This window comes from Theobroma cacao, chromosome 6, assembly GCF_000208745.1.
Source record: "Theobroma cacao cultivar B97-61/B2 chromosome 6, Criollo_cocoa_genome_V2, whole genome shotgun sequence".
Lineage (NCBI taxonomy): Eukaryota > Viridiplantae > Streptophyta > Magnoliopsida > Malvales > Malvaceae > Theobroma > Theobroma cacao.
In genome coordinates this window covers 22445165-22465936 of record NC_030855.1, presented here as the reverse complement: position 1 = coordinate 22465936, position 20772 = coordinate 22445165, and the positions used below count along the sequence as shown (strand labels likewise).

General features: G+C 34.3%; 6 protein-coding genes across 8 annotated transcripts in view; 3 read left to right on the top strand and 3 right to left on the bottom strand.

Annotated features, from left to right (window-relative positions):
- The window catches only part of LOC18596590 (exonuclease 1), a 6700-nt gene extending 4853 nt beyond the window's left edge, over positions 1-1847 (bottom strand). For all 3 annotated transcript variants that reach the window (XM_007025174.2, XM_007025172.2, XM_007025176.2), the window contains exons 1-2: positions 1547-1847; positions 738-857 (exon numbers count right to left, since the gene is read on the bottom strand). In XM_007025174.2, the coding sequence (XP_007025236.2) occupies positions 738-857; positions 1547-1707 (281 nt within the window). In that variant the 5' untranslated portion in view covers positions 1708-1847. The remainder of the gene's footprint in view (positions 1-737; positions 858-1546) is intronic.
- On the top strand, positions 3116-5539 carry LOC18596589 (bidirectional sugar transporter SWEET2a). The gene is made up of 6 exons (XM_007025171.2): positions 3116-3617; positions 4161-4197; positions 4297-4513; positions 4623-4781; positions 4875-4994; positions 5152-5539. The coding sequence occupies exons 1-6, from the start codon at positions 3557-3559 to the stop codon at positions 5257-5259; spliced, it is 702 nt and encodes a 233-aa protein (XP_007025233.2). The 5' UTR covers positions 3116-3556; the 3' UTR covers positions 5260-5539.
- Positions 6651-11224, top strand: LOC18596588 (transcription factor GTE12). The gene is made up of 11 exons (XM_007025167.2): positions 6651-6918; positions 7747-8526; positions 8768-8831; positions 8905-9045; positions 9123-9187; positions 9274-9334; positions 9417-9500; positions 9633-9754; positions 9860-9926; positions 10555-10676; positions 10817-11224. Exons 2-11 carry the CDS (start codon positions 7774-7776, stop codon positions 11021-11023), a joined length of 1686 nt encoding a protein of 561 aa, XP_007025229.2. The 5' UTR covers positions 6651-6918; positions 7747-7773; the 3' UTR covers positions 11024-11224.
- On the top strand, positions 12147-14359 carry LOC18596587 (eukaryotic translation initiation factor 4E-1). Its single transcript, XM_007025165.2, has 5 exons — positions 12147-12613; positions 13346-13511; positions 13607-13732; positions 13814-13879; positions 13998-14359. The coding sequence occupies exons 1-5, from the start codon at positions 12321-12323 to the stop codon at positions 14046-14048; spliced, it is 702 nt and encodes a 233-aa protein (XP_007025227.2). The 5' UTR covers positions 12147-12320; the 3' UTR covers positions 14049-14359.
- Positions 14648-15437, bottom strand: LOC18596586. Its single transcript, XM_018123049.1, has 2 exons — positions 15023-15437; positions 14648-14926 (listed from the first exon to the last, which is right to left on the bottom strand). Exons 1-2 carry the CDS (start codon positions 15252-15254, stop codon positions 14838-14840), a joined length of 321 nt encoding a protein of 106 aa, XP_017978538.1. The 5' UTR covers positions 15255-15437; the 3' UTR covers positions 14648-14837.
- Positions 16472-20203, bottom strand: LOC18596585 (protein SRG1). The gene is made up of 4 exons (XM_018122967.1): positions 19942-20203; positions 19313-19554; positions 17211-17535; positions 16472-16997 (listed from the first exon to the last, which is right to left on the bottom strand). Exons 1-4 carry the CDS (start codon positions 20197-20199, stop codon positions 16731-16733), a joined length of 1092 nt encoding a protein of 363 aa, XP_017978456.1. The 5' UTR covers positions 20200-20203; the 3' UTR covers positions 16472-16730.

Sequence of the window (20772 nt, the reverse complement as noted above, 5' to 3'; positions counted from 1 at the left end):
TTGTGTAAAACTAGCCCCCCTGACACCTAAACTAGAGAGAGAGAGAGAGAAACGGAAGGGGGGGGGGGGGGGGGGGTTCACAATAGAGCACAAACAAAAGGCAGGTTGAGTTTGTGCAATAGATATAAGGTTGGCTGATATGAAGGGGAAGTGCTGTGAACCAATCACAGCACCTTAGTGAATTCCTTACATGAAGCAATATGATGAAAAATCACAATAGAGCACAAACAAAAGGCAGGTTGAGTTTGTACATTCTTAAATAGACATAAGGTTGGCTGGTATGAAGGGGAACTGCTGTGAACCAATCACAACACCTTAGTGAATTCCTTACATGACGCAATATGATGAAAAACATAGATTCTCTCAAAGAGGTTTCAAGTAACAGTGCCTCTCCAAATCCTGGTCACAGGCATATATCACAACAATGGAGTCACTGTGACCCAAAATTTTTGCTCTATCAGAACAAGAATGATCAGTAAAAATAATTTATGAACCTGATGAATACAGAAGCAGAGCTTTATGCACACCAAAGTACATCAAATGTAAGTTAAATATATAAATCTTGATCCCTATAATGGATAGGCAGCTAGCAAAAGAGGACAATGCCATGTAAATTAGGACTACAACTTCTTAAATAGTTTACCTATTTTCTTAGTTGAATAGCAAGGCAAGATCAATTCATATTTATATTAAATCCAAATCAAATTTAGCATTTTTAAAAAAGATATTTAACATACCTAGCACGCTTGTTCTCTTGTTCAATCTTCATTGGTAGAAGGCCCCCATCAAAGACAAGAACAGGTTTAACACCATAATGTCGCAGCAAATTTACCCTATGCATGCAATACTCAATGTGCCTATAGGATCACAAATTAATGCACCCACGTTAGAATGAATAAAAGCAGAGGAATAAATCTTTCCTTCATCCGTGTGTTCTTTCTTCATTCATCATTTTTGTTTTTTTTGAAAAGCTTCTTCATTCATCATTAAACAAGGTGAAACTAAAATATGGATGGTTTGATTTGCCATTAAATGGGAACTTAATAAAACACTCAAAAAGTATGCTTTTCCAATAAATAAACCCCTTCATAAATACACTTTATTATGCCCATTGATTATTTGGAAAATATACAATCTTTTACCAGACCATAAATTCCAGAAAACCCATTTCTCTTTTACTGTTAAACTTCCCTAAATTACGAAATATAAACTAAAATCATCAGCAAAGAAATTACTCCACAATAACCCATTTTCGCAATAGAAGAAAAATAAAGAATATATAAAGAGGCATGCTTTTGATCATTTTAAAGAAAACCCATCACCCAAATAACACAAATTGATAAAATTTCAATACTTTTCACCTGAATGAGGCAAACCTAAAGAAAAAGAGGGCAACTTCTTCAGGCCAGCAGCATCATTGAAATAATACACATTACCTTATTTCATCCAAAACCTGGAAATCCCCAACGAAACAACCCACAAACAGATATTCACTGGCTGTGCCTGTGCATTTATAAGGTATAAAGAAAGAGAGGCAGAGAGGGACCTGGAGGTGGGTAATCCTTTGCAGAGCTCAGTACTGCAAGACAAGGCGCCTTTGTGGAGCCAAGAATAGGTATCAATGGCCACACTACAGCCCTCAAGATCCTTGATATGGATTGGTACCATTATTGATTTCAATAGAGGCAAAAGCCCTTGTATCCCCATTCCTTTTCTTCTCCCTGAATCAGCTTGGATTTCGGGGGCTAGAATTTGTAACAGTACAGAGTGAAGACTGAAGACCAGCGCCTTAATCTTGCTCTCTGAACATCGTATTTGCAGAGAAACGAGAAAGATTGGAGGTTCCGATGTTGCAGAAGAAACTATTAATGGCCCAAATTTTTGGGCGGGAAGAATTGGTGGGATGATTTGATGGGTCCCATTTCCGTGGGTCAAACAAACCCAAAGGTACACTTATTTTACCGGACGATTAGTCAAACAGTCCGGCGTACTACTAAGATGTAAACTTATTTTACTGGACCCATAGTCTTTTAGGAAATTTATGAATTATTTTAAAAAAATTTAATAAATTCTTATTTTTTATTAAAAATTTAAACCAAGTGTTGTATTCAACCGATTATAATTAAATATTAATTAAATGTTTTTAATGAAAATTATATTTATTATTTTATATTCAAATAGTATTGACAGAAAAGTAAAATTATTACATTAACACGTAATCCTATTACACATTACTATTCATTAAGATATATTATTATATTACGTAATATAAAAATAATAAATATTAATTTAAAGTGGAAAAATAATTAATCAATCATTAATAATAAGATTTTTTGAAATCAAAATAAAAAATAAAAGCTTATGCAAAAACAATAAAAAAATTAATTGAATTTTTTTTAAAATAATTCAAAATTTTTGTAGAAATTATGTCTTTATTTAACAATATTTATTTAATTTTTATATTTCGTCCATTATTATACTATATCATAGACACTGGAAAATGGTTATAATTTTGAAAATCAGATTTTTGTTTTCTTATTACTTTAATTCCTTGCATAAAACATTTAAATACCAAAAAAACAAAAATGAAAAGAACTTAGCATAAGATTGTTTATTTTTTGTGTATAACAAATACATACTAATATATAGTATATGAAAGATGACTGGTGAATATAGTGAAAGAAAGAAGGAAGGGGACAAATGTATGACATATACATGTTAATCCTAATTTTGTGATAAGCAAATAACTTTATTAAGAAGAAACAGCACATTTTCCCCAACCCCAAATATATTTGTTTTTCCACTTTGAGGTTTATATAAGAAGAGGTGGAGGAGACTGGAAGACTTGGATAGGATATGGAATAATCCAAAGGTTGGATACATCCACTTATGACATTTTGGGCACGAATAGAACATGTGGCTTACACGAGTATATGGAGTGGTTGTGCGTTGTATGTGTGTTAGAAAGGTCTCACATCAGGTGAGACAAGTCGACCAGCCCCACTTGGATCTGTCTATAATCCTGCGCCAGGAAAGTTGATTTCCATTCTACACCGTATGTGTTAACTAACTTTTCTTTAAGGGCAAACAGACATTTCTTTTATTTATTTTTTTCTTTTCTTTTTTCAGTTTTTGTGGTTTGATTTCTATCTCTTTAATTTTGTGGAAAATATCCATGAAAATGGCAGTGATGCATCAGAAAGTAGAAATATATTGGATTAGGTTGAACCATTTAATTTTTTGCCTGTAGAAGGTAATTGGCCTAGGCTGAGATGTTTTTTAAACTGATAGATTGTGATCAACACACAACAGTAAAAGAGCATCAAATAATAGTGCCCAGAGAGAAATGATTGGACAATGAAAACTAGTGGTTTGTGAAATCTATCCAGTGGAAAATAAACAGAAAAGTTGCTTCTGTTTTTTTTTTTTATGTGACTTGATCGTTTAGCTGGTGTCTTGTATAATTAGAAGCTTGCTCTTGGGATTTATGTGCAAAAGTACAAAGGAGGAAGAGAGAAAGAGGGGAAAAGATAGAGACATAGTTTGAGTTTTGCAAATGTCTTCTACAGCTTTGTCTTCAGTTTACGCAGTTTGCAGTGATGCAGCTGGGGTTGCAGGTAGCTTGTCAATATTTTCCCTGTTATCTGTCTCTCGAGCTTCCTTTTTCACCTCTCATGTTATGCTTGATGTCTAGTTTTGCCCGATATTTTGAAATGTCAATCAGCTAAACAACTGTTTTGTAAAGTATTCTACATGATGAGGCTTTCCAGTTTGACAATTTTCCATACCAATTCTTTCTTCTTCTTGCTTCTAGTTCTGTTTCTTTTAATGGCTGATTTCAGATATTAGCAAAATAATCATGGAATAGAAAAATGAACTACAATTTGATGGTTTGAGATAGAGTTATCAGTATCCAAGACCCTGGAACAGTTTAGATGCATTGGTTACAGTTATCCATTTGTCTGCTCAACTGTTTAGAATTTGCAGAGGAACATAATCTTCATAAATTGCTGAGAAAACAGCAAAGGGTGATAGGAAGTTTGAATTTCATTGTTGAAACACATTCTTATAAGATCAATTCTTTTTTCCATTTTGATTTGAATCGCCAGGATGGCTTGAAGAGTATTCTAATTCTCATCTGTTGATTTCAATTTTTTCAGGTAACATCTTTGCTTTTGTGCTGTTCCTGTCACCTATGTAAGTTATTTTAAACCTCTCTAAGGATGTAACAAAGATCATACGAGAAAGCTGAACAGGAAAGGCTCATTTACGAGAGTTTCTTTCTTTTTCTTCCAGACCAACATTTCGGAGAATAATCAGAAATGAGTCAACAGAACAGTTCTCAGGAATGCCCTACATATGTGCCCTCTTGAACTGCTTGATATGTCTCTGGTATGGCATGCCCCTTGTAAAACCTGGTGTTATCCTGGTGGCAACAGTCAATTCCACTGGGGCAGTTTTCCAATTGATTTACATCTGCATTTTTATTAGATATGCTGCAAAGCCAATGAAGGTACTTATGTTAAGAATTTAATAATTTGTTTAATGGCAGGATGGTCTTAGAAATGCCCTTTTATAGAATTTAACATGAGTGTCTGTTGTCCTCTGGATGTTGTTTGCAGCTGAAGATGCTGGGATTCTTGATATCAGTTTTTGCAATATTTGCTCTGATAGTTTTCGTGAGCCTGAGATTCTTGGACTCTCCATCACGGCAACTCTTTGTTGGATATTTAAGTGTTGCATCTCTGGTTTCCATGTTTGCTTCTCCTCTACTCGTAATTGTAAGTTCATCACAGTTTCTGATATATATTTCGACCCTCCAGACTGCAGAATTCCTTCTCACTTATGTTGTTTTCTGTACCTTCCCATGCCAGAATTTGGTGATCAAAATGAAAAGTGTTGAATACATGCCATTCTCTCTCTCTCTTGCAACATTCTTGATGAGTCTGGCTTTCTATGTGTATGGAATGTTCAAGCATGATGCTTTCATCTGTGTAAGTTTTCTCTCTTCCCTTCTTTTCCACTGATCTATTTTGTTCCAATGCCTACTGATTTAATCACTATCAGGGTCATGACTACCGAAGGTCCCCCAATTTTGGTCTCCAGCAATAACTATCCGAGTCTTCTTCTAATATTCTTCTCTTGGTACAGGTTCCGAATGGAATTGGAACAGTTTTGGGGACTGTACAATTGGCCTTGTACGCCTATTATAACAGTGCTTCCAGAGAGGAGTTGAGGCATCCCCTGATAAATCCTTGAGAAAGGTGAAAGAAATATTGCTTGCCATTCAGCTTTTCCAGTTTGTTTGGCATAGGAAGTATTTCGTTTTCCCTTGAGACCCTGGAATTTGATTTTTACAGCTGCATAATGCAAAGCAAATTCATGTTGTAATCTGTATATTTATCAGGCAACTTAGATTAAACACCTCTGGTGTTAATGTTATTATTGTTGTTGATCCTCAAAAGAATCAAACTCATGGTACTTATCATTATTGGAGGAAGAAGCTACCCGAATAATTACAAATCTATGGATTGATGAAGCTTCAAGAACAAGATCATGGCACAAACACAGTTTTCTGGGCACTGCTTTCTTTCCACTAGAAAATACTAACTAACAAGGACAATTTGATGCAGTTCTGTTTAACTTACTGGCATTCTTTCTTTTGAGTTTCGACCACACACACAAAAGAAAAGGAAACAAAGAAAGAAAAAGATTATGAATTAGTACTTCTAAATTTATGGTCACGTGCACTTATCTAAATAAAAACATTACTTACATTACTATTAAAATTTTCAATTAATTGTAAGTTTAACATCATAGGTCATTGAATATCTCCATTAATATAAAGACATAATGCTTTAAAAAAGTTCTTTAATTATTTAAAAAAATTTTAAAAAAAATATTTTTTATTGAGTTCAATCAAATTTTATATTTTTATTTTAAGTTAAATAAGTATTTATAACTTAAGCACAACTATCAAAATAGCATTTGTCCTTTTATGACCACAATTGTCATGTAACAACGTTATTATGTTATATTAATATATTACGTCATTATTTATAATGACATGTTACGCGATATAAAAAATTACATATATTATTTTAATTAATAATAATTAATCAACTATTAATGATAAAGATATATTTAATTTAAAATAAAAATATAAAATTTTAATTAAATATTTATTTAAATTTTGTTGAATAATTTAAATATTCTATTAAGTGTTATTACTAATATAAATATACCAACAAGTTTATAATGAAGTTATAAAAAAAATCATGTATTATTACATTTTAAGAATATTTAATTGTTAATTTGCTAAAAAGAATGTATAATTACAAAAGGTCATTCTTTATTTTTTTTTTTAAGAAACTTAAAAAGGTGAAAGTGACATGAAAAAAAACTACCAATAAAGAAGAAGATATTTAAAATACTAATAAAATAGCAAATTATTAAAAATTACATGTTAAAAGATATAAAAGGACTATAATACTTTTTGAGAATAATAATAATAATATATTTTCAATAATAATAATAATTTAGATTTAGATTTAGAGTAAATTAAATTAACGTTTTATCTTTATCCAATTTTTAAAATTTATTTAAATCATCCAGATAAAAAAGCAAAGGTACAAAAAAAAGTCTGCGTCAACACGGAGAGAGTGAGATAGATAATAAAACCCTAGTCGAGAGTTTTGCACTTGCTTCTTTCCTTCTGGAAGTGGAGTAAGAGTAGCGGTGAGGAGATAAACCCTAGCTTTTTCTCACTCTCTCTTCTCTTCTTGCTTGTTTCTCCTTTCTTTTTTTTTGGATTTAACTCACGTCTCGCTTCTCCGCTCACTCGTAGCTCTATCGCCGTCGCGGATCGAGCGATCCATTGGTCGAATTTGATTTTTTTTTTGTTTGATTCGATTTTCGGTAAGTTCCACAAAATCCTAGCTTACTTTTGTTTCCGAATCGGTTTAAATTTTCTGCTTTTGTTTGATTTGGTGAAATAATGTTGGAATGAATGAGTCGGCTAGGGTTTTGTCATGAATGAGTCGGCTAGGGGTTTGTCATCAGTGAGCTTCTGATTAGTTCTCTTCTATTACTTTTTTTTGGGGGGGGGGTGGGGGGGGTTTAGTTTAAATTGAATATTTTTGTTCATCGTAACTTCTTTTTTTGTTTCCTCGAAGTATTTATTCAAAATTATGTGTTTAAGTTCCAGAATTTTCAGTTTAAATTAGATATAACCTCCGTTAGGGTTTTGTTAATGCTTGATCCAAATTGAATTTCTTTTTTTATTATTATTATATCTGTAGTCGTGTTTGTTCTGAAATTTTGCTCTTTGTTGGTCAACTTTTTGCCCTAAGATTTTTTTTTTAATTTTTCCGTGAAAAATAAAATAAAATAATTGGCTTTGTATAATTTTGGGGTTTTCATGCTTTACTTGGTTTTTCGGTTTGGGCTATTGGTTTCTTCTCAATGCTTGGACATGAAGAAACCCCTATTGCAATTGGTTAGCTTTTGCTTCTATTGAAGTTTCTTAGTTTTACTCATGATTCCATGCTAGCATGACATGTTACCATTTGTTTGATGAATTTTGTGATAAGCATTTTGTGTAACTATGTTGTCTGATTGTTTTGATATTGATCCTGCCAATAAAGTCATGCTTTTATGTATTATTTTTATTTAATAACTTATAGGTAGTTTGTAGCTGCTTCAAGAAATTTTATGGGCTTGTTTTATTTTTTTTTTTTTTTTTAGTTTTTTCCTGGTGTCTGGCATCACAAAATGATTGCTGCGGAAAGTGTTGTGCCAAAGCAGAGGTTGAAGATTAAGTTCCCTTCTCAAAGGATAGAAGCAATTTCTGCACCACAATCTTTTGAGTTTGGGCAGCAACTGAGCAGTTCTTTCGATGGAAAAAAGACATCATCTGCTGGGACTTTGAAAGGGACTTCAGGTGCTTACAAGCGTGGACCAGAAGGGGTGATTGTGGACAGTCAACCTGAGAAGAGGCAAAAGATGGATCGTGGTATGACTCAGCAGTGTTCTGCCCTACTGAAAGCACTGATGAAACATCCAGCTGGTTGGGTTTTTAATCAACCAGTGGATCCTGAAGCATTAGGGATTCCTGATTATTTCTCGATAGTAAAGAACCCTATGGATTTGGGTACAATTAAGTCCAAGCTAGTGAAGAATGCTTATCTTGGCATTGAGGAGTTTGTGGCTGATATTAATCTGACATTTTCTAATGCCATGCTGTATAATCCCGCTTCTAATAATGTTCATAAAATGGCAGAAGAAATGAATGAGTTTTTTGAGGTGAGGTGGAAATCTTTGGAGGACAGATGGAATCAAGAAGATCTTAAAGGTGGGCATGGGAAAAATTTGAGTGTGAGACTGAAAGATGTTAATGAATCAAGACAGAGTTGTCCTAAAAGCCAGCTATCCCGAAATGACTCTTTGCCCAAGTCATCAAGGCCATCTGAGGATAAGGTTGTGAAGGTGCCTTTGAATGCAAGAGCAGCAGAAGTACCGTTCATGGTATTTCTAAACATACATGCTTATGCTTATTTGTGGTGATTTAGATTGTTGTAATTTGATTTAATTATTGAAGAAAGATGTTGGATTTTACAATTGCGAAGTAAGTCAGAGTTATAGTTAATGTAGTTTTTGCTGTAAGCATCCTAGTTCTGGCTTTTAAGTTATGTTTTTGCACATTCTATGTTGTTATAATAGAAGTTTGCATTTTGTTTTGATGCTGAGTTTCTTGGCTTGTTTATAGGTTGAGCTTCCTAAACCGGCACAGAAGTGTGTTAGCAGGTTGGCAGGAAAAAGCTTACAAAAAGGTATGAAGTGGCAGAATAAAGTCTCTGCTTTATGGCTCTTTATAGGGGAGCTAATTTGCGATGTGTCTTATAGGCACCACTAGTGGTGGGCGTGCTCATGGCTCTATCAATGCCAAGCCACCATTGAGTCCAGATGCTTGCAAATGCAGTTCATGTGGCAGCATTAAGTGTCAATGTAGCCTTCCAAGTGATTCAAACCATGCATCTTCCAGCGGTTAGTTGATAATTTCTTGTGCGACCTAAGTTTTGTTATTTTAGGCCATAACTTACCTTTTTTTTTTATTGGTTTAGATGTGACTTCAGAAAGATCATTGGGTGGAGATCTTAGAGCGTGTAGAACTGATGCCTCTAAACTGGTATACATAGTGCTTTTATAGTAGCATGATTATTGTTATGATTAGTGCCATGAGATATGTTATTGATATTTTATATTAAAATCTAGGATTGCTCGGCTAAAAGCACATTGACATCACAAATGACCAAGTCTGATCCAGATTCTGATGGTGAGGAAACGTTTTGATCGTGTTTCATGATTTTCTACTTGATTCTTGATTCGAGTATTGAAATGCTTTTAAAAATGTTAAGGGGCTGTAAGTGCTCTGGATGATGAGAACGTTTGTCCGAGTTCTCAACTTACAACTCCTGCAACTGATGCTGGTTCTGGTGAAGGTCAGTTTATCTGCAGATATTAACTGTTAGTTTCTTCCTTTTGCCTTCAATAATGGATGTGGTTTGTGGTGTCATTGTAATTCTTTCTGTGGAACGTTCAATTAATTATTTTTTTTTCATTATTTGATGTAGGATTGTTAACTCCTATTTTTGCCATTCAAATGTCACCGAAGAAGGCTCTCAGAGCTGCAATGCTGAGAAGCCGTTTTGCTGACACCATTTTGAAAGCTAAGCAGAAGAGACTACTGGATCATGTAAGTTTCTGCTGGGGTATATTGTGGATGCCTGTTGTATATCTTATGTTGTGTGGTGTTGAATTAGTGTTGAATAGCAATAACTTACGCTGCCTTGTTACTTAGGGTGATAAAGTTGATCCAGTGAAGATGCAGCAGCAAAAGGAAAAATTGGAAAGAAGGCAGCGAGAAGGTGATCTATTATATTAAGCTTCACACTTGTTCTAGTTCTTGACTTTAATATTTGTTGCATTGTAGATGATACACTGATTATTCATGGTATTTTTTATTGATTTATTCCTTATTTTCTTTTGGCCTCTGAAAAATGAAAAATTTCTGCATACTCATCAAATAGAATCAAAAGAAATAAATGAAGTTCTCTGAAGGTGTTTCAAGTCACATTTATGCCGTTTGAAAATCACTTATTCACTTAATTGTTATTACTTATTTATTTATGCATATATTTTCAATCGATTTTATATATGAACTGTTAAATGGCACAGCTTATTTCTTTGCTTGTGTCCACCATATTAATTTTATCAGGATGACAATATCTGCCTTCCTATACAATATAATAAATTTGATCCCATCTTATATAAATTTTAATATTATAAAGTTGATGAAATCTTTATCTTATTTCTGAGATACCTATGTAGGCATGATCTTGTGTGATTGATTTGGAATACTAGCCCTTTCGGTGCATACTTATTTGGATGCTGGATATGGAGACTAACTAGTAGTTGTTTGAAGCTGGATAACTAATTTAAGTAAGGCAATTGTGTGCTTAGAGGTCTTATGGATGATTCTTGTATTCTGTACAGAAAAGGCAAAGATTGAAGCTCAAATCAGAGCTGCTGAAGCTGCAGCAAAAATGAAGGCAGAGGTCGAGTTGAAAAAGCAACGGGAAAGAGAAAGAGAAGCTGCTCGAAATGCATTGCAACAGGTTAACATTTTAGTGTTTTCGTTTTGTCCATATTTCTACTACTGGCTTTAGGGGGTTAGATCACTCAGTGTAATACTGTATTCAAAAGTTGAATTCAGAGCATCAGCTGATGCTATTATCTTAATTGCCTGGATTTTCAGATGGAGAAAACAGCTGAGATTGAACAGAATGTGGAGATTTTAAAGGAACTCGAGATGCTGATTGGATTCTCTCTTTCTAATAACTGGCATGGTAGGAAAAATCCACTGCACCAGCTGGGTTTGTTCATGAAAGATGAGTATTTTGAAGACGGCCATGAGGATGCAGTTATGAATGAAGTTGGGGAAGAGGGAGAAATATTGTCATAAAGATATATAGCGCTCTTGTTTCTTTCATCTTGATTGCAACTGTCTTTGTTCCATCTCCTTGTTAATAGTTTTTTTTGTGGGAGTCAGGAAAAAAGGAAATTAGTATTTGTAAATGAGGTATTTTTTCAGGGAATTGGTATTTTTGTAAACAAACACGTGTATATTTAATATAGAAAAGATATAAATATAGTTTCCATCATAGCCGCACCCTCCCTTTTGCGTTTCTCTCTTGCTTTCTTTCTTTGTATGCATGTTTGATGTTTGTTGTAGCAATTAAGTCTTGAATGACATGGTTTATCTACTTTAGTAAATAATCTTATCGCAGTAACTTTTTTCCCTTTTGTTTTCTAGAATCCATCAATGAAATTTTGTTCATTCCAGAAGAAATTTTGGACTTAAAAGCAAAAGTACCGTTCAGCGTCTGTCTCGTAACTGTTTGCTGTCATTAAAAAGGCATTGCTGTGTAGTTTTGTGTACATAAACTAAAAGAGCCCATTTCCATTAGATAAAGTCACATATATTATACAATCAAAACCTTAGTCCTTTAAAGTTTAAACTAACCTTACTAATTATACAATCAATACCCACATAATCGAAACCTTTGTCATTTCAGTCACTGTTGTGTAAACACGCACCAACAAGAGCAGTACATTACACAAGCAAAAGCTCTGTAATGAACTTACACCCTAGTTTCACTTACATGTGAACTCCAAATAGAACTAATTTCACATTTTCTTCAATTCCTTCCCAACAACAGCATCACGATTTCGATACGTTCTGATAATATCTATGAACTTCAACGCATGATACTGCGAAGAGAAAACAATGCAATGAAACAGAAGTCTGAAATTCTTGAGAAAGAAAATGCAAGCAAAGAAGTTGAATTAACAACCTAAATTAAACTTTAATTCCCAAATATGGTATCTTATAAAAATATTTGATATTCGAGATATGGACACAACCCAGTTGCTGAAGCGGAGGGAAGAAAGGCTTGAAGGGATCGGAGGAAGATCTGTCTGAGTTTTTTCTCTTGATGGAATTACATAAGAAATTATAAATAATTAAATGAATATATGGTATTATTTCATAGAAAGGAAAATAGACATTGAAAAAATAAAATAAAAGTTTTTTTCTTATATTTGAATTGGGTCATTATATAAGATCCATGGGTCTTAGGCGTTGGGCTCCCCTAATTATCACCCCACAAAAATATTAAGAGAGGAAGCCTCTGTTTGCTGATAAAGGGGAAACCCGAAGCTAATAGAAAGTGAAACAAAGAGAGAGCGAGAGAGAAAATATGGGTGTGGAGGAAAATCTCAAATCTTTGAGCATCAGTGAAGAAGGGAACAAGAACCCTAACCCTAACGTAAAAGAGGACGAAGAGGAGGAGCCGGAGGAAGGTGAGATCGTAGGGGAAGAGGATGATTCGACGTCGTCTTCCTCAAAGAAAGGTGTAGTTGAGCAGCCCCACCCGCTGGAGCACTCCTGGACCTTCTGGTTCGATAACCCATCTGCCAAATCCAAGCAAGCTATATGGGGTAGCTCTATGCGACCTATTTACACTTTCGCCTCCGTCGAACAATTCTGGAGGTTACTATTTCCTCTTCTTTCTCTTTCCTATGCTTTTCCCATTTTTTTTTAAAAATTTTCGATTTGAAGGTTGGGTCGCTAAGACAATGGAAATTTATCATTTGTTTTTGGTTTTGTTTAGTTCTGTGGCTGATTTCTTTCTCTTCTTTTTCCTTATTACGATGATATGCTAGATTTTAGCTTTAGGCATCTGAAAGAGAAGATCTTTTTTCGTTTTCTTTTCTTTTCTTTTCCGAATTTGGGTTTCGGTAACATTGGAGATATTTTCTGAAAACTGGAATTGAAGGTTTGTTATTTGTCAATTGTTCCTAGGACTATTTTTATTTGATATATGATGGAATTCAGTGCAAGCTGTTTTCACTATTGTCGTTGAAAAATGTCTTGTGTAAGGATTTTGGACCTGCCTTCCACAGAGATCTGTTTCCTTGGCCCCCGTTTCATACAATTGCATGTTATTGAAGTGATTTGTTCTTTTAATCCAATACATTCAACCTTGTGGAAAGCACTATTGGACATAAGGGAACTCAATCTTTGTTTATTAAAATTTTGGGATTGTTGCTTGCTGCCTCTAGGTGAATAACTTTTGTGATCATCAAAGAACTGCTATGGTAACTGTGACCATGTTGCTGCCATTGATTACTGATTTCATGATTCACTTCTTTGGTTAGTTGCTGTTTGTTTCTCCTGTGAATGTCACTTGAAGATTTACCTTTTGAATTTTTCTGATTACAGTCTTTACAATAACATACATCATCCAAGCAAGTTGGCTGTGGGAGCAGACTTTCATTGTTTCAAATATAAAATCGAGCCAAAGTGGGAAGACCCTGTCTGTGCTAATGGAGGAAAGTGGACTGTAACTTTGCCGAGGGGGAAGTCAGATACGTGTTGGCTGTACACGGTATTGTTTCAGCTAATGTCGTGCTATCTTGTATATGTGAAATTTGATGCTTAATGGACACTGTGGCCTGATCTCTTATGTATCTGCTGTACTAGTTGCTGGCTTTGATTGGAGAACAGTTCGAGTATGGTGATGAGATCTGTGGAGCAGTTGTCAGTGTGAGAGGCAGGCAGGAAAAAATAGCACTGTGGACCAAGAATGCTGCCAATGAAACTGCCCAGGTGACTAAGAGTTACTTGGTTAGGAAAAATGGCTTGTGCAATATTAAAACCAATTTTCATGGGTTTTTGTTTTTGATGCAGTTAAGCATTGGAAAACAGTGGAAAGAGTTGCTTGATTGCAACGACACAATAGGCTTCATATTTCATGTAATGGCTTCTTTGAATTTGTACAGATCTTTCATATTATGCTGATTTCCCAAATCTTTTGTTTCAGTTTATATCCAAGTTGTGGGTTGCAAACTCATACTTCCATTTGCTCTTTCAGGAGGATGCAAAGAAGCTTGACAAAGCTGCCAAGAATCGTTACACCATATAACTTGTATAGAGTTCTCTACTAGATGCTGAGCGGACGCCCAATTGCTTTTCAGGACGCGTGAAGCACTTGTGGCCTTTCTTTTTGCCTCTGTTCGCATTCTCATTTGTTTCTCTTCTGTCTGTTTCTACAAGAACGTTTAGCTATATCAGCGAATGTTATACTGCACTCCTTCAAAATTTCGGTTTGACCATTCATAGGATGCTTATCAGTTACGAGTCCTTTTTGTTCTATGGTTTTGGAAACAATGCCTCCTGTGATATTTATCTCTTAATCTTGCTAAAAGGTAATGACAGGGTTACCCTTTCACTTAACCTGGAATCATGTCAAACTGGATTTATCTGGTTAATTTGTTTCTATATGAGTTCCAGAATCTGCTGTTTGGTTTGGTTTGGTTTGGTTTTGGAATTTGATTGCTAATAGACCAAAACAATGAACCTTGAACTTCTAGACTGAATCTGACCAATTAGTTCCTGCATGCCCCGGGCAATGAAACTAACTGTATGAGAATACAGGGCCTTGTCGAGAAACTAAAATTTCCATGGAATCGTGGATTGTCGAGAAGATCATGAACAGCTGCTATAAACAAGGATACTAGATTAAAAAGGAATGCTATGTTGCTGGGAAATCCAAATGGTTTAACGGCAAGTCATGACACCTGCCAATTAACAGCAGGCCTAAGCACGTTTCCATACAAACTACTGAAAATAGTGAGTACGTAGTAAAAAATGTCAAAGCAGTTCACCCTACCAGTTACAGAAAACCATAGACCCCTTCATGTTGGCTTCTCTCTTAGCAGAAATTGGAAACCATTAAGAAGCTCGAGGGCAAGACGACATTCTCGAACCAGGGTCTGGTCTCGCACCTGAAGAGCTTCTTCCCTGCACATTGCCACAACAAAGACCAGTTAATTACTCAGATTTAACGTTCAATTCTCTGGCACAGGAGGAAACATATTAAACCGTTTCCAATACAACCTGGGCTTGTAGAGAATGTTGTGCTGCGAAATTGGGCTAGTTCAAGCAGAATGGGCTCAGGATTTGGCAGTGGTGGCCGCTGCTGCATTACGTTATGGTTGGTAACTCTGATCATCATTTGGTCTCTTGTAGTTCTAGCTGGTAGGTTGTAATGCCTTGGCGGCTTCGATTGAGGAGTTTTGGGGGCAGGGATTGCAAAGAGAATCAAAAGGGACAAAATGGATGACTCCATGCTTTGGGCTTCGATAGGACAGAGGAAAGTGTTTTTGGTTTATTTGATGATTGACTGTGAAGGGCGGTGCTGGGAGGAAGTGTCATGAAATCATCTGTTGTGCATGACTACCATGTGTTGTGGGGCTTGGAAGTTGGAAGTCGGGAATTCACACTTGCCTTGCTATGCCTTTTTCGCTTTTCATCTCCGTCTTCCAAATCGCTTGTTTTCACCATTTCTAAATGAAAGAGATGTTTCGAGACCTCTATTTTTTTAAAAAAAAATGGAACACGATTCCATTAATGAAGGGGCATTGGACCTCCCTGTAAAAATCTTAGTCTTAATGCAGCTGTAAAAATTCTCTACAGCCTAGACAGAACATTCAAGCTGTAGACATGACCTCGCGTTACCAGCCCATCACACAGCATTCCTAATTCCTATCCCAAGGCAGCATCATAATCATATAAGTATCAACATACCATCAGCGTACAACCAGCTATTACACCTATTTACCATTCCCTTCGCATTCCCGTTACAAAAATTGTCTCAGAACTCTGTTCCTGCATCACGTCTTCACTCAAACACCAGCAGCATGTCTTGTGACCTTAATTTGTACTCCTTTAGCAACTTGATCCACCTTTTCATTTGGTTCCCGCAACATGTATTGGATTTGTCATCTGCCAATTTGAGAGTTCAGAGATTGAATCAACTTACAGTACTTGTCGAATCACTCTCAATCAACAAGTAATTTAAATAAACATACTTATAAATGATCAAAAAGATAATAAATAACTCTTTAATAACTAATAATCCAGCAGAATTGGAGTTCATTATTCCTACCGTTTTGGAAAACATCAATATTACCATACCTGCTTCGTTGTGCAGGACTCCTGCTTGCTTCCTTGATTTTCCTTTTGATGACCGTTCAATATTGAATTTAAACTCGTAGATAGTAGTTTTTTTTGTTAGACAGTGATAAAATTATATAAATATTTCTATTGATACATTAATTTATCAACCTTATTTCTTAAGGTTAAGATATATATAGTATCATTAATTGAATTTTTAGATTAAGTTTTTCCTTGAAAAAGATCATTGTAATTAAAGATATGTGAGTTTACCAACCAATTACTAGTTTTATTGTGATCACACGCTTATACATCGTGCTCTTCATGTGCTGCTTAAACGCTTTGATTTATTGTGAAACATACTAGTAATTAACCACACAATTCCACACATTTTATTCATTTTAGTAAAATGTTATTCAAGGGACTGCTGGACATATCCAACAAACCATGACAAACAACTTATTTTTCCAACGAAGCCCTACAGAAGCAGCTGGGCTCACGTCTCATCTTACATACAATCAAAGCTGCATTTATTTTCATACCACACCAACTATATATATATATATATATGCTACACATATTTTATATGATTCAATTTATTACCGAACCATATAGCATATATATAGACATATAAAAGTAGTTTTCAACATCAAGCAGAGTTGCCTTCTCCATTTTCAATCCTCATATGCTGCAGATATGTGTTTCCGTTGAGCTTACGGGAAAAGAAATCTTCGACGTATTGCTCCATCCCGACCCTTTTAAACAATGGTGGGTTCTTCGGATTTATCAGGCTAGGTGAAGGCCCAACCTCAGCCTCAAACTTGGGGTTGATGAAAAAGGCAACGGAGATTCTTTCTTTCTCTGAATTGGCTGTTACCCTGTGCTCAATACTGCGATAAATCCCGTTGCTGAAGATCTGGCAGCAATGAAAATCAAGAATCAGATCAACTATATTGTAAAGAATAAACCAATAAAAAACATTCGGAAAATTATGACAATGCTAGTTAGGTAGGTAGGGTTATCTCTTCTTGTAAAGATTATTTAATCACAGCAATTTTTTTATTTTCCTTAAAGCCAACAAGAGAGAGAGAGAGAGAGAGAGAGAGAGAGAGAGAGAGAGAAGAGAAACCTCAAGAATGTCTCCTACATTCACTACGAAGGCATCTGGGACGAAGCTTACGGGAAACCAAACTCCACCTTTCCTTATCTGAAGGGCATCTACTCCATTCACTTGGTTCAGTATGGTGAGAAGAGTTGCGTCAGAGTGAGGAGTAATGCCCATCACCAGCTCTGGTTGTGGACATGGAGGATAGTACGTCATCTTCACCGATTGCATCCCATCGTCAAACAACTCTATCATCTCCGTCACATCTATTTTCAAAGCTTTCGCCATCAAACTAAGTAGTTTCGTGGCAAGCTTCTGCAGTTCCAAGAGGTACGACTCCAAGGTATTTCTGCATGCAACAGCCAAAAAAAAAAAAGCACGAGAGATTAAAGGATAGTAGATTGTATGGTATTGAAGTAAAATTCACTTGTGCAGGCCGCAGATCAGGACCATAGATTAAGACTTGCAACCGGGTTTGTCAATGGGTTAAAAAGACGGAAAAATGGAGAAGTTATTAGATTGAATTTTTTCTGTAATTAAAATTTATTATGGGAACATTCTGATTTAGTTGTTTTGAAAATAATTATCAAGTCACATTAATGAAAATTATAAATTCATATATGTCATATAGTAATTTTTAATTACGTATCATATTTTATATAATTGACATATTTTTTATAAACAAACCAATTCATTTCTTTTGACGACAATATGTTAATTTTATAATAATAAAATAAAATTTTGATTTAGAGATTCAAATCATTTTAAATGGATATATATAGCGGTCAATTTGGGTAACTTTCTTAATTTGATAGGGGTAGAATCAGTTTTAAGATAGGCTGACACATAGAGTGCCAAACCTGTCTCCAGGTTTAGGAAATTTGTCTATTCGTTCAAATGTTTCCAACATAAGGGTCTCTTTGTTTTGACTAAAATATTTTTTAGAAAATATTTTTAGAACTTATATTTGTTTGGAACAAAGAAAAATTTATTTCAAATGTAAAATATTTTATGAGTCAATAAAAAAGTCCATTAATTACGTAAAATATCTTACTCCCTTACGAGACGTAAGATATTTTTCAAAAAACTAAAAAAACATTCTTATACTAAATCTAATAATATAAGTTGGATGAATATTAATATTTAATTAATATAAAAAATTTANAAACTATTTAATATTTAATTTAAAATATAAAAAAATTTAAAATATTAATATTTAACTAAAATAATTTTAAGTAAAAATAATAATATTTAAATTATTCAATACTATTAAATATTAAAAAAATATTTTTTAATAAAATCATTCAATACAATTAAAATTTTTATTTATATCCAATATCTACTCCAGCGTTAATGGGAAGTCAAAACACGACACATATTTAGAGAAGGAAACACTCTCGCCAACTTCTTAGCAAACAAAGGCTTTTCCATAGAAGAGGATTACGAATTTTATGATGTGCCACCCATAAACACTAGATCTTTTCTCATGAAAGATATATTGGGGATTAATTTCTCTCATTTAATTAGTGTTTAATAAAACTGCTTTTCAAAAAAATTATTTATAAATTGACTAAATCTTACTAATAATTATAATAAAAAAATATTTCAATGATCATCACTTAATGAATACATATTTATAAATATAAGTTTTCTCATTTTTTTACAATTGATAAATATTGACATTTTTATAGTGTTATGGTAAAAAAATATGAGATGGAAATTTTTTTAAAAATTAGAGTTTAATTTCATTAGAGATATGTGATTAAATGTTTTGAAAAATATTATTATTTATTTTGTAAATTTTTGTTTTCATTCTTAATTTTGATACGAAATTAGTGAGAATCAAATGACAGTATTGTTTTGTAATCAATTTTTATTTATCATTTTAACCCCCAATTAACTTTGCTAATAATGAAAAATATTTTTCACAAAGTGATAGAAACAATATTAATTTTTTATAAAAAAAATTTCTTCTACTAAATTTTTTTTTGATTATCAAAAAGAGGATAAATATTCAACTAACCATCATTGACTGTCTGTTTTTATTATTGATGTGCTTTTTTACTCAGCTTTTTCAAAATGATAATAATAATAATAATAAAAATAAAAGAGAAGAGAGAGAAAACCTTAAGGATGAAGGGAGCTCTGGCAAGAGATGAGGCTTTCGTCTGTGGATAGGGTTGGTTATCATATAAAACCTGTCAGCCCAGTCAAGTTTTCCTGCTTCTCTGGCCGTATTGCCGTACCCTTCGACCTCACCTGGTCTCATCTTGTATTTCATTTTCTCTTCCAAGGGAAGCTTATAAAATTCTTCCAGCTCGTGTTTCAGTTTCTCCAGTAGTGAAGGGCTAACACCATGGTTCACCAACTGCAAAGCAATTCCACAAACCTCTTAGGTTCTATTGTCGTCAATATTGATTTATTGTAAACAGTTTTGTTCTTTATTTTTTGTTTTGTTCTAATCCTAGTGTAACAAACAAATATTGACATATGGGTCCAAACCTTGAGACTCTGTCAAGGTCGGAACATAGCAATAACATATCGTTAAAAGAACTTCACTACTTCAGAATAAGACATGAAGCAAATTTCATGCACATGCAAGTTTGACCCTTTAGTTGGATCTTGGAAGTAAAATCTCTCTCTCTCTCTCTCTTCTACATCTCAAGATCCAAAAGAATACTGAGAATCCCTTTGCTAACATGTTTTTACTGAACAGATGAAGCTTAAATTAGGGTGAATTGAGAAGAATTATAACCTGAAAGAGACCCCACTCTTTGCAAGTTGAGTGCAACTTCTCGAGTTCAAAACCATCATCCTCCCCGGAAACCAATCGAGTCATGTCGATGGTCGGGGTAGTTATTGGCGAGGGACTACCGTAAGGGAGGGAAGAAGGAGGTTCTTGATCTAAACGAATAAAGTTTTGTGGGATTGTGATTATCGGCTCTTTCACAAGCTCCTGAAGACTAATCTCTGAAAGAGAGTGGCTGAACTCTTCTACCTGTAATGATGCCATATTGCTAAAGTTGATGTGCCTCATTACAACCCCAATAGAAGGAGTATTTATAGGGAAACAGAGTAGCTTACTAAAAAAAAAAAAAGTTGAAATGTTCATCGGAAACAGAAATTCCAGGTTTACCAGGAATGTTAACAATAAGCAGATCGTACTTGGGTAAAAATCAAAACATGGTACTAGCAAATTGAAATACTAGGTACTAACGAGGTTGACCCTTGTAATTACTATATAGTTTCAGATTTATTTCTTATGCTGCTTGCTGCAATATACATGCCAATTTATATATATATATATATACACACACACACACACAACAAATTTCATAGGAATCAGACCTACTTCTATGCATTACTTGTATATTGAAGCATTAAAATTTGAAGCTTCCCTATTAATTAACAAAAGTATTTAAATATCATTTGAGAAATCTTCAAAGTTGCATCCCTAGAGGAATGCCCATTGCTTCATACATGCAGAAATAATTTTATAGCAGGTATTTGAACATTGAGAGGAGTTCAACTCATCCCCAATATATCAAACAAAAGGTAAAATAGTATTGAAACCTATAACGTTGGA

What these genes read in the sequence shown, in the direction of transcription:
- LOC18596587 (XM_007025165.2), top strand. Translation starts at nt 12,321, where the DNA reads ATGGGTGTGGAGGAAAATCTCAAATCTTTGAGCATCAGTGAAGAAGGG. An exon ending in ATACGTGTTGGCTGTACACG is followed by an intron (nt 13,512 to 13,606) that starts GTATTGTTTCAG and finishes CTGCTGTACTAG; the next exon opens with TTGCTGGCTTTGATTGGAGA. An exon ending in CTGCCAATGAAACTGCCCAG is followed by an intron (nt 13,733 to 13,813) that starts GTGACTAAGAGT and finishes TTTTTGATGCAG; the next exon opens with TTAAGCATTGGAAAACAGTG.
- LOC18596589 (XM_007025171.2), top strand. Translation starts at nt 3,557, where the DNA reads ATGTCTTCTACAGCTTTGTCTTCAGTTTACGCAGTTTGCAGTGATGCA. An exon ending in ATGCTGCAAAGCCAATGAAG is followed by an intron (nt 4,514 to 4,622) that starts GTACTTATGTTA and finishes TGTTGTTTGCAG; the next exon opens with CTGAAGATGCTGGGATTCTT. An exon ending in CTTCTCCTCTACTCGTAATT is followed by an intron (nt 4,782 to 4,874) that starts GTAAGTTCATCA and finishes TTCCCATGCCAG; the next exon opens with AATTTGGTGATCAAAATGAA.
- LOC18596586 (XM_018123049.1), bottom strand. Translation starts at nt 15,254, where the DNA reads ATGGAGTCATCCATTTTGTCCCTTTTGATTCTCTTTGCAATCCCTGCC. An exon ending in AACATTCTCTACAAGCCCAG is followed by an intron (nt 14,927 to 15,022) that starts GTTGTATTGGAA and finishes GGCAATGTGCAG; the next exon opens with GGAAGAAGCTCTTCAGGTGC.
- LOC18596588 (XM_007025167.2), top strand. Translation starts at nt 7,774, where the DNA reads ATGATTGCTGCGGAAAGTGTTGTGCCAAAGCAGAGGTTGAAGATTAAG. An exon ending in AAACCATGCATCTTCCAGCG is followed by an intron (nt 9,046 to 9,122) that starts GTTAGTTGATAA and finishes TTATTGGTTTAG; the next exon opens with ATGTGACTTCAGAAAGATCA. An exon ending in GTCTGATCCAGATTCTGATG is followed by an intron (nt 9,335 to 9,416) that starts GTGAGGAAACGT and finishes AAAAATGTTAAG; the next exon opens with GGGCTGTAAGTGCTCTGGAT.
- LOC18596585 (XM_018122967.1), bottom strand. Translation starts at nt 20,199, where the DNA reads ATGGCATCATTACAGGTAGAAGAGTTCAGCCACTCTCTTTCAGAGATT. An exon ending in GAGCTCCCTTCATCCTTAAG is followed by an intron (nt 17,536 to 19,312) that starts GTTTTCTCTCTC and finishes TGTTGCATGCAG; the next exon opens with AAATACCTTGGAGTCGTACC. An exon ending in ATGTAGGAGACATTCTTGAG is followed by an intron (nt 16,998 to 17,210) that starts GTTTCTCTTCTC and finishes CATTGCTGCCAG; the next exon opens with ATCTTCAGCAACGGGATTTA.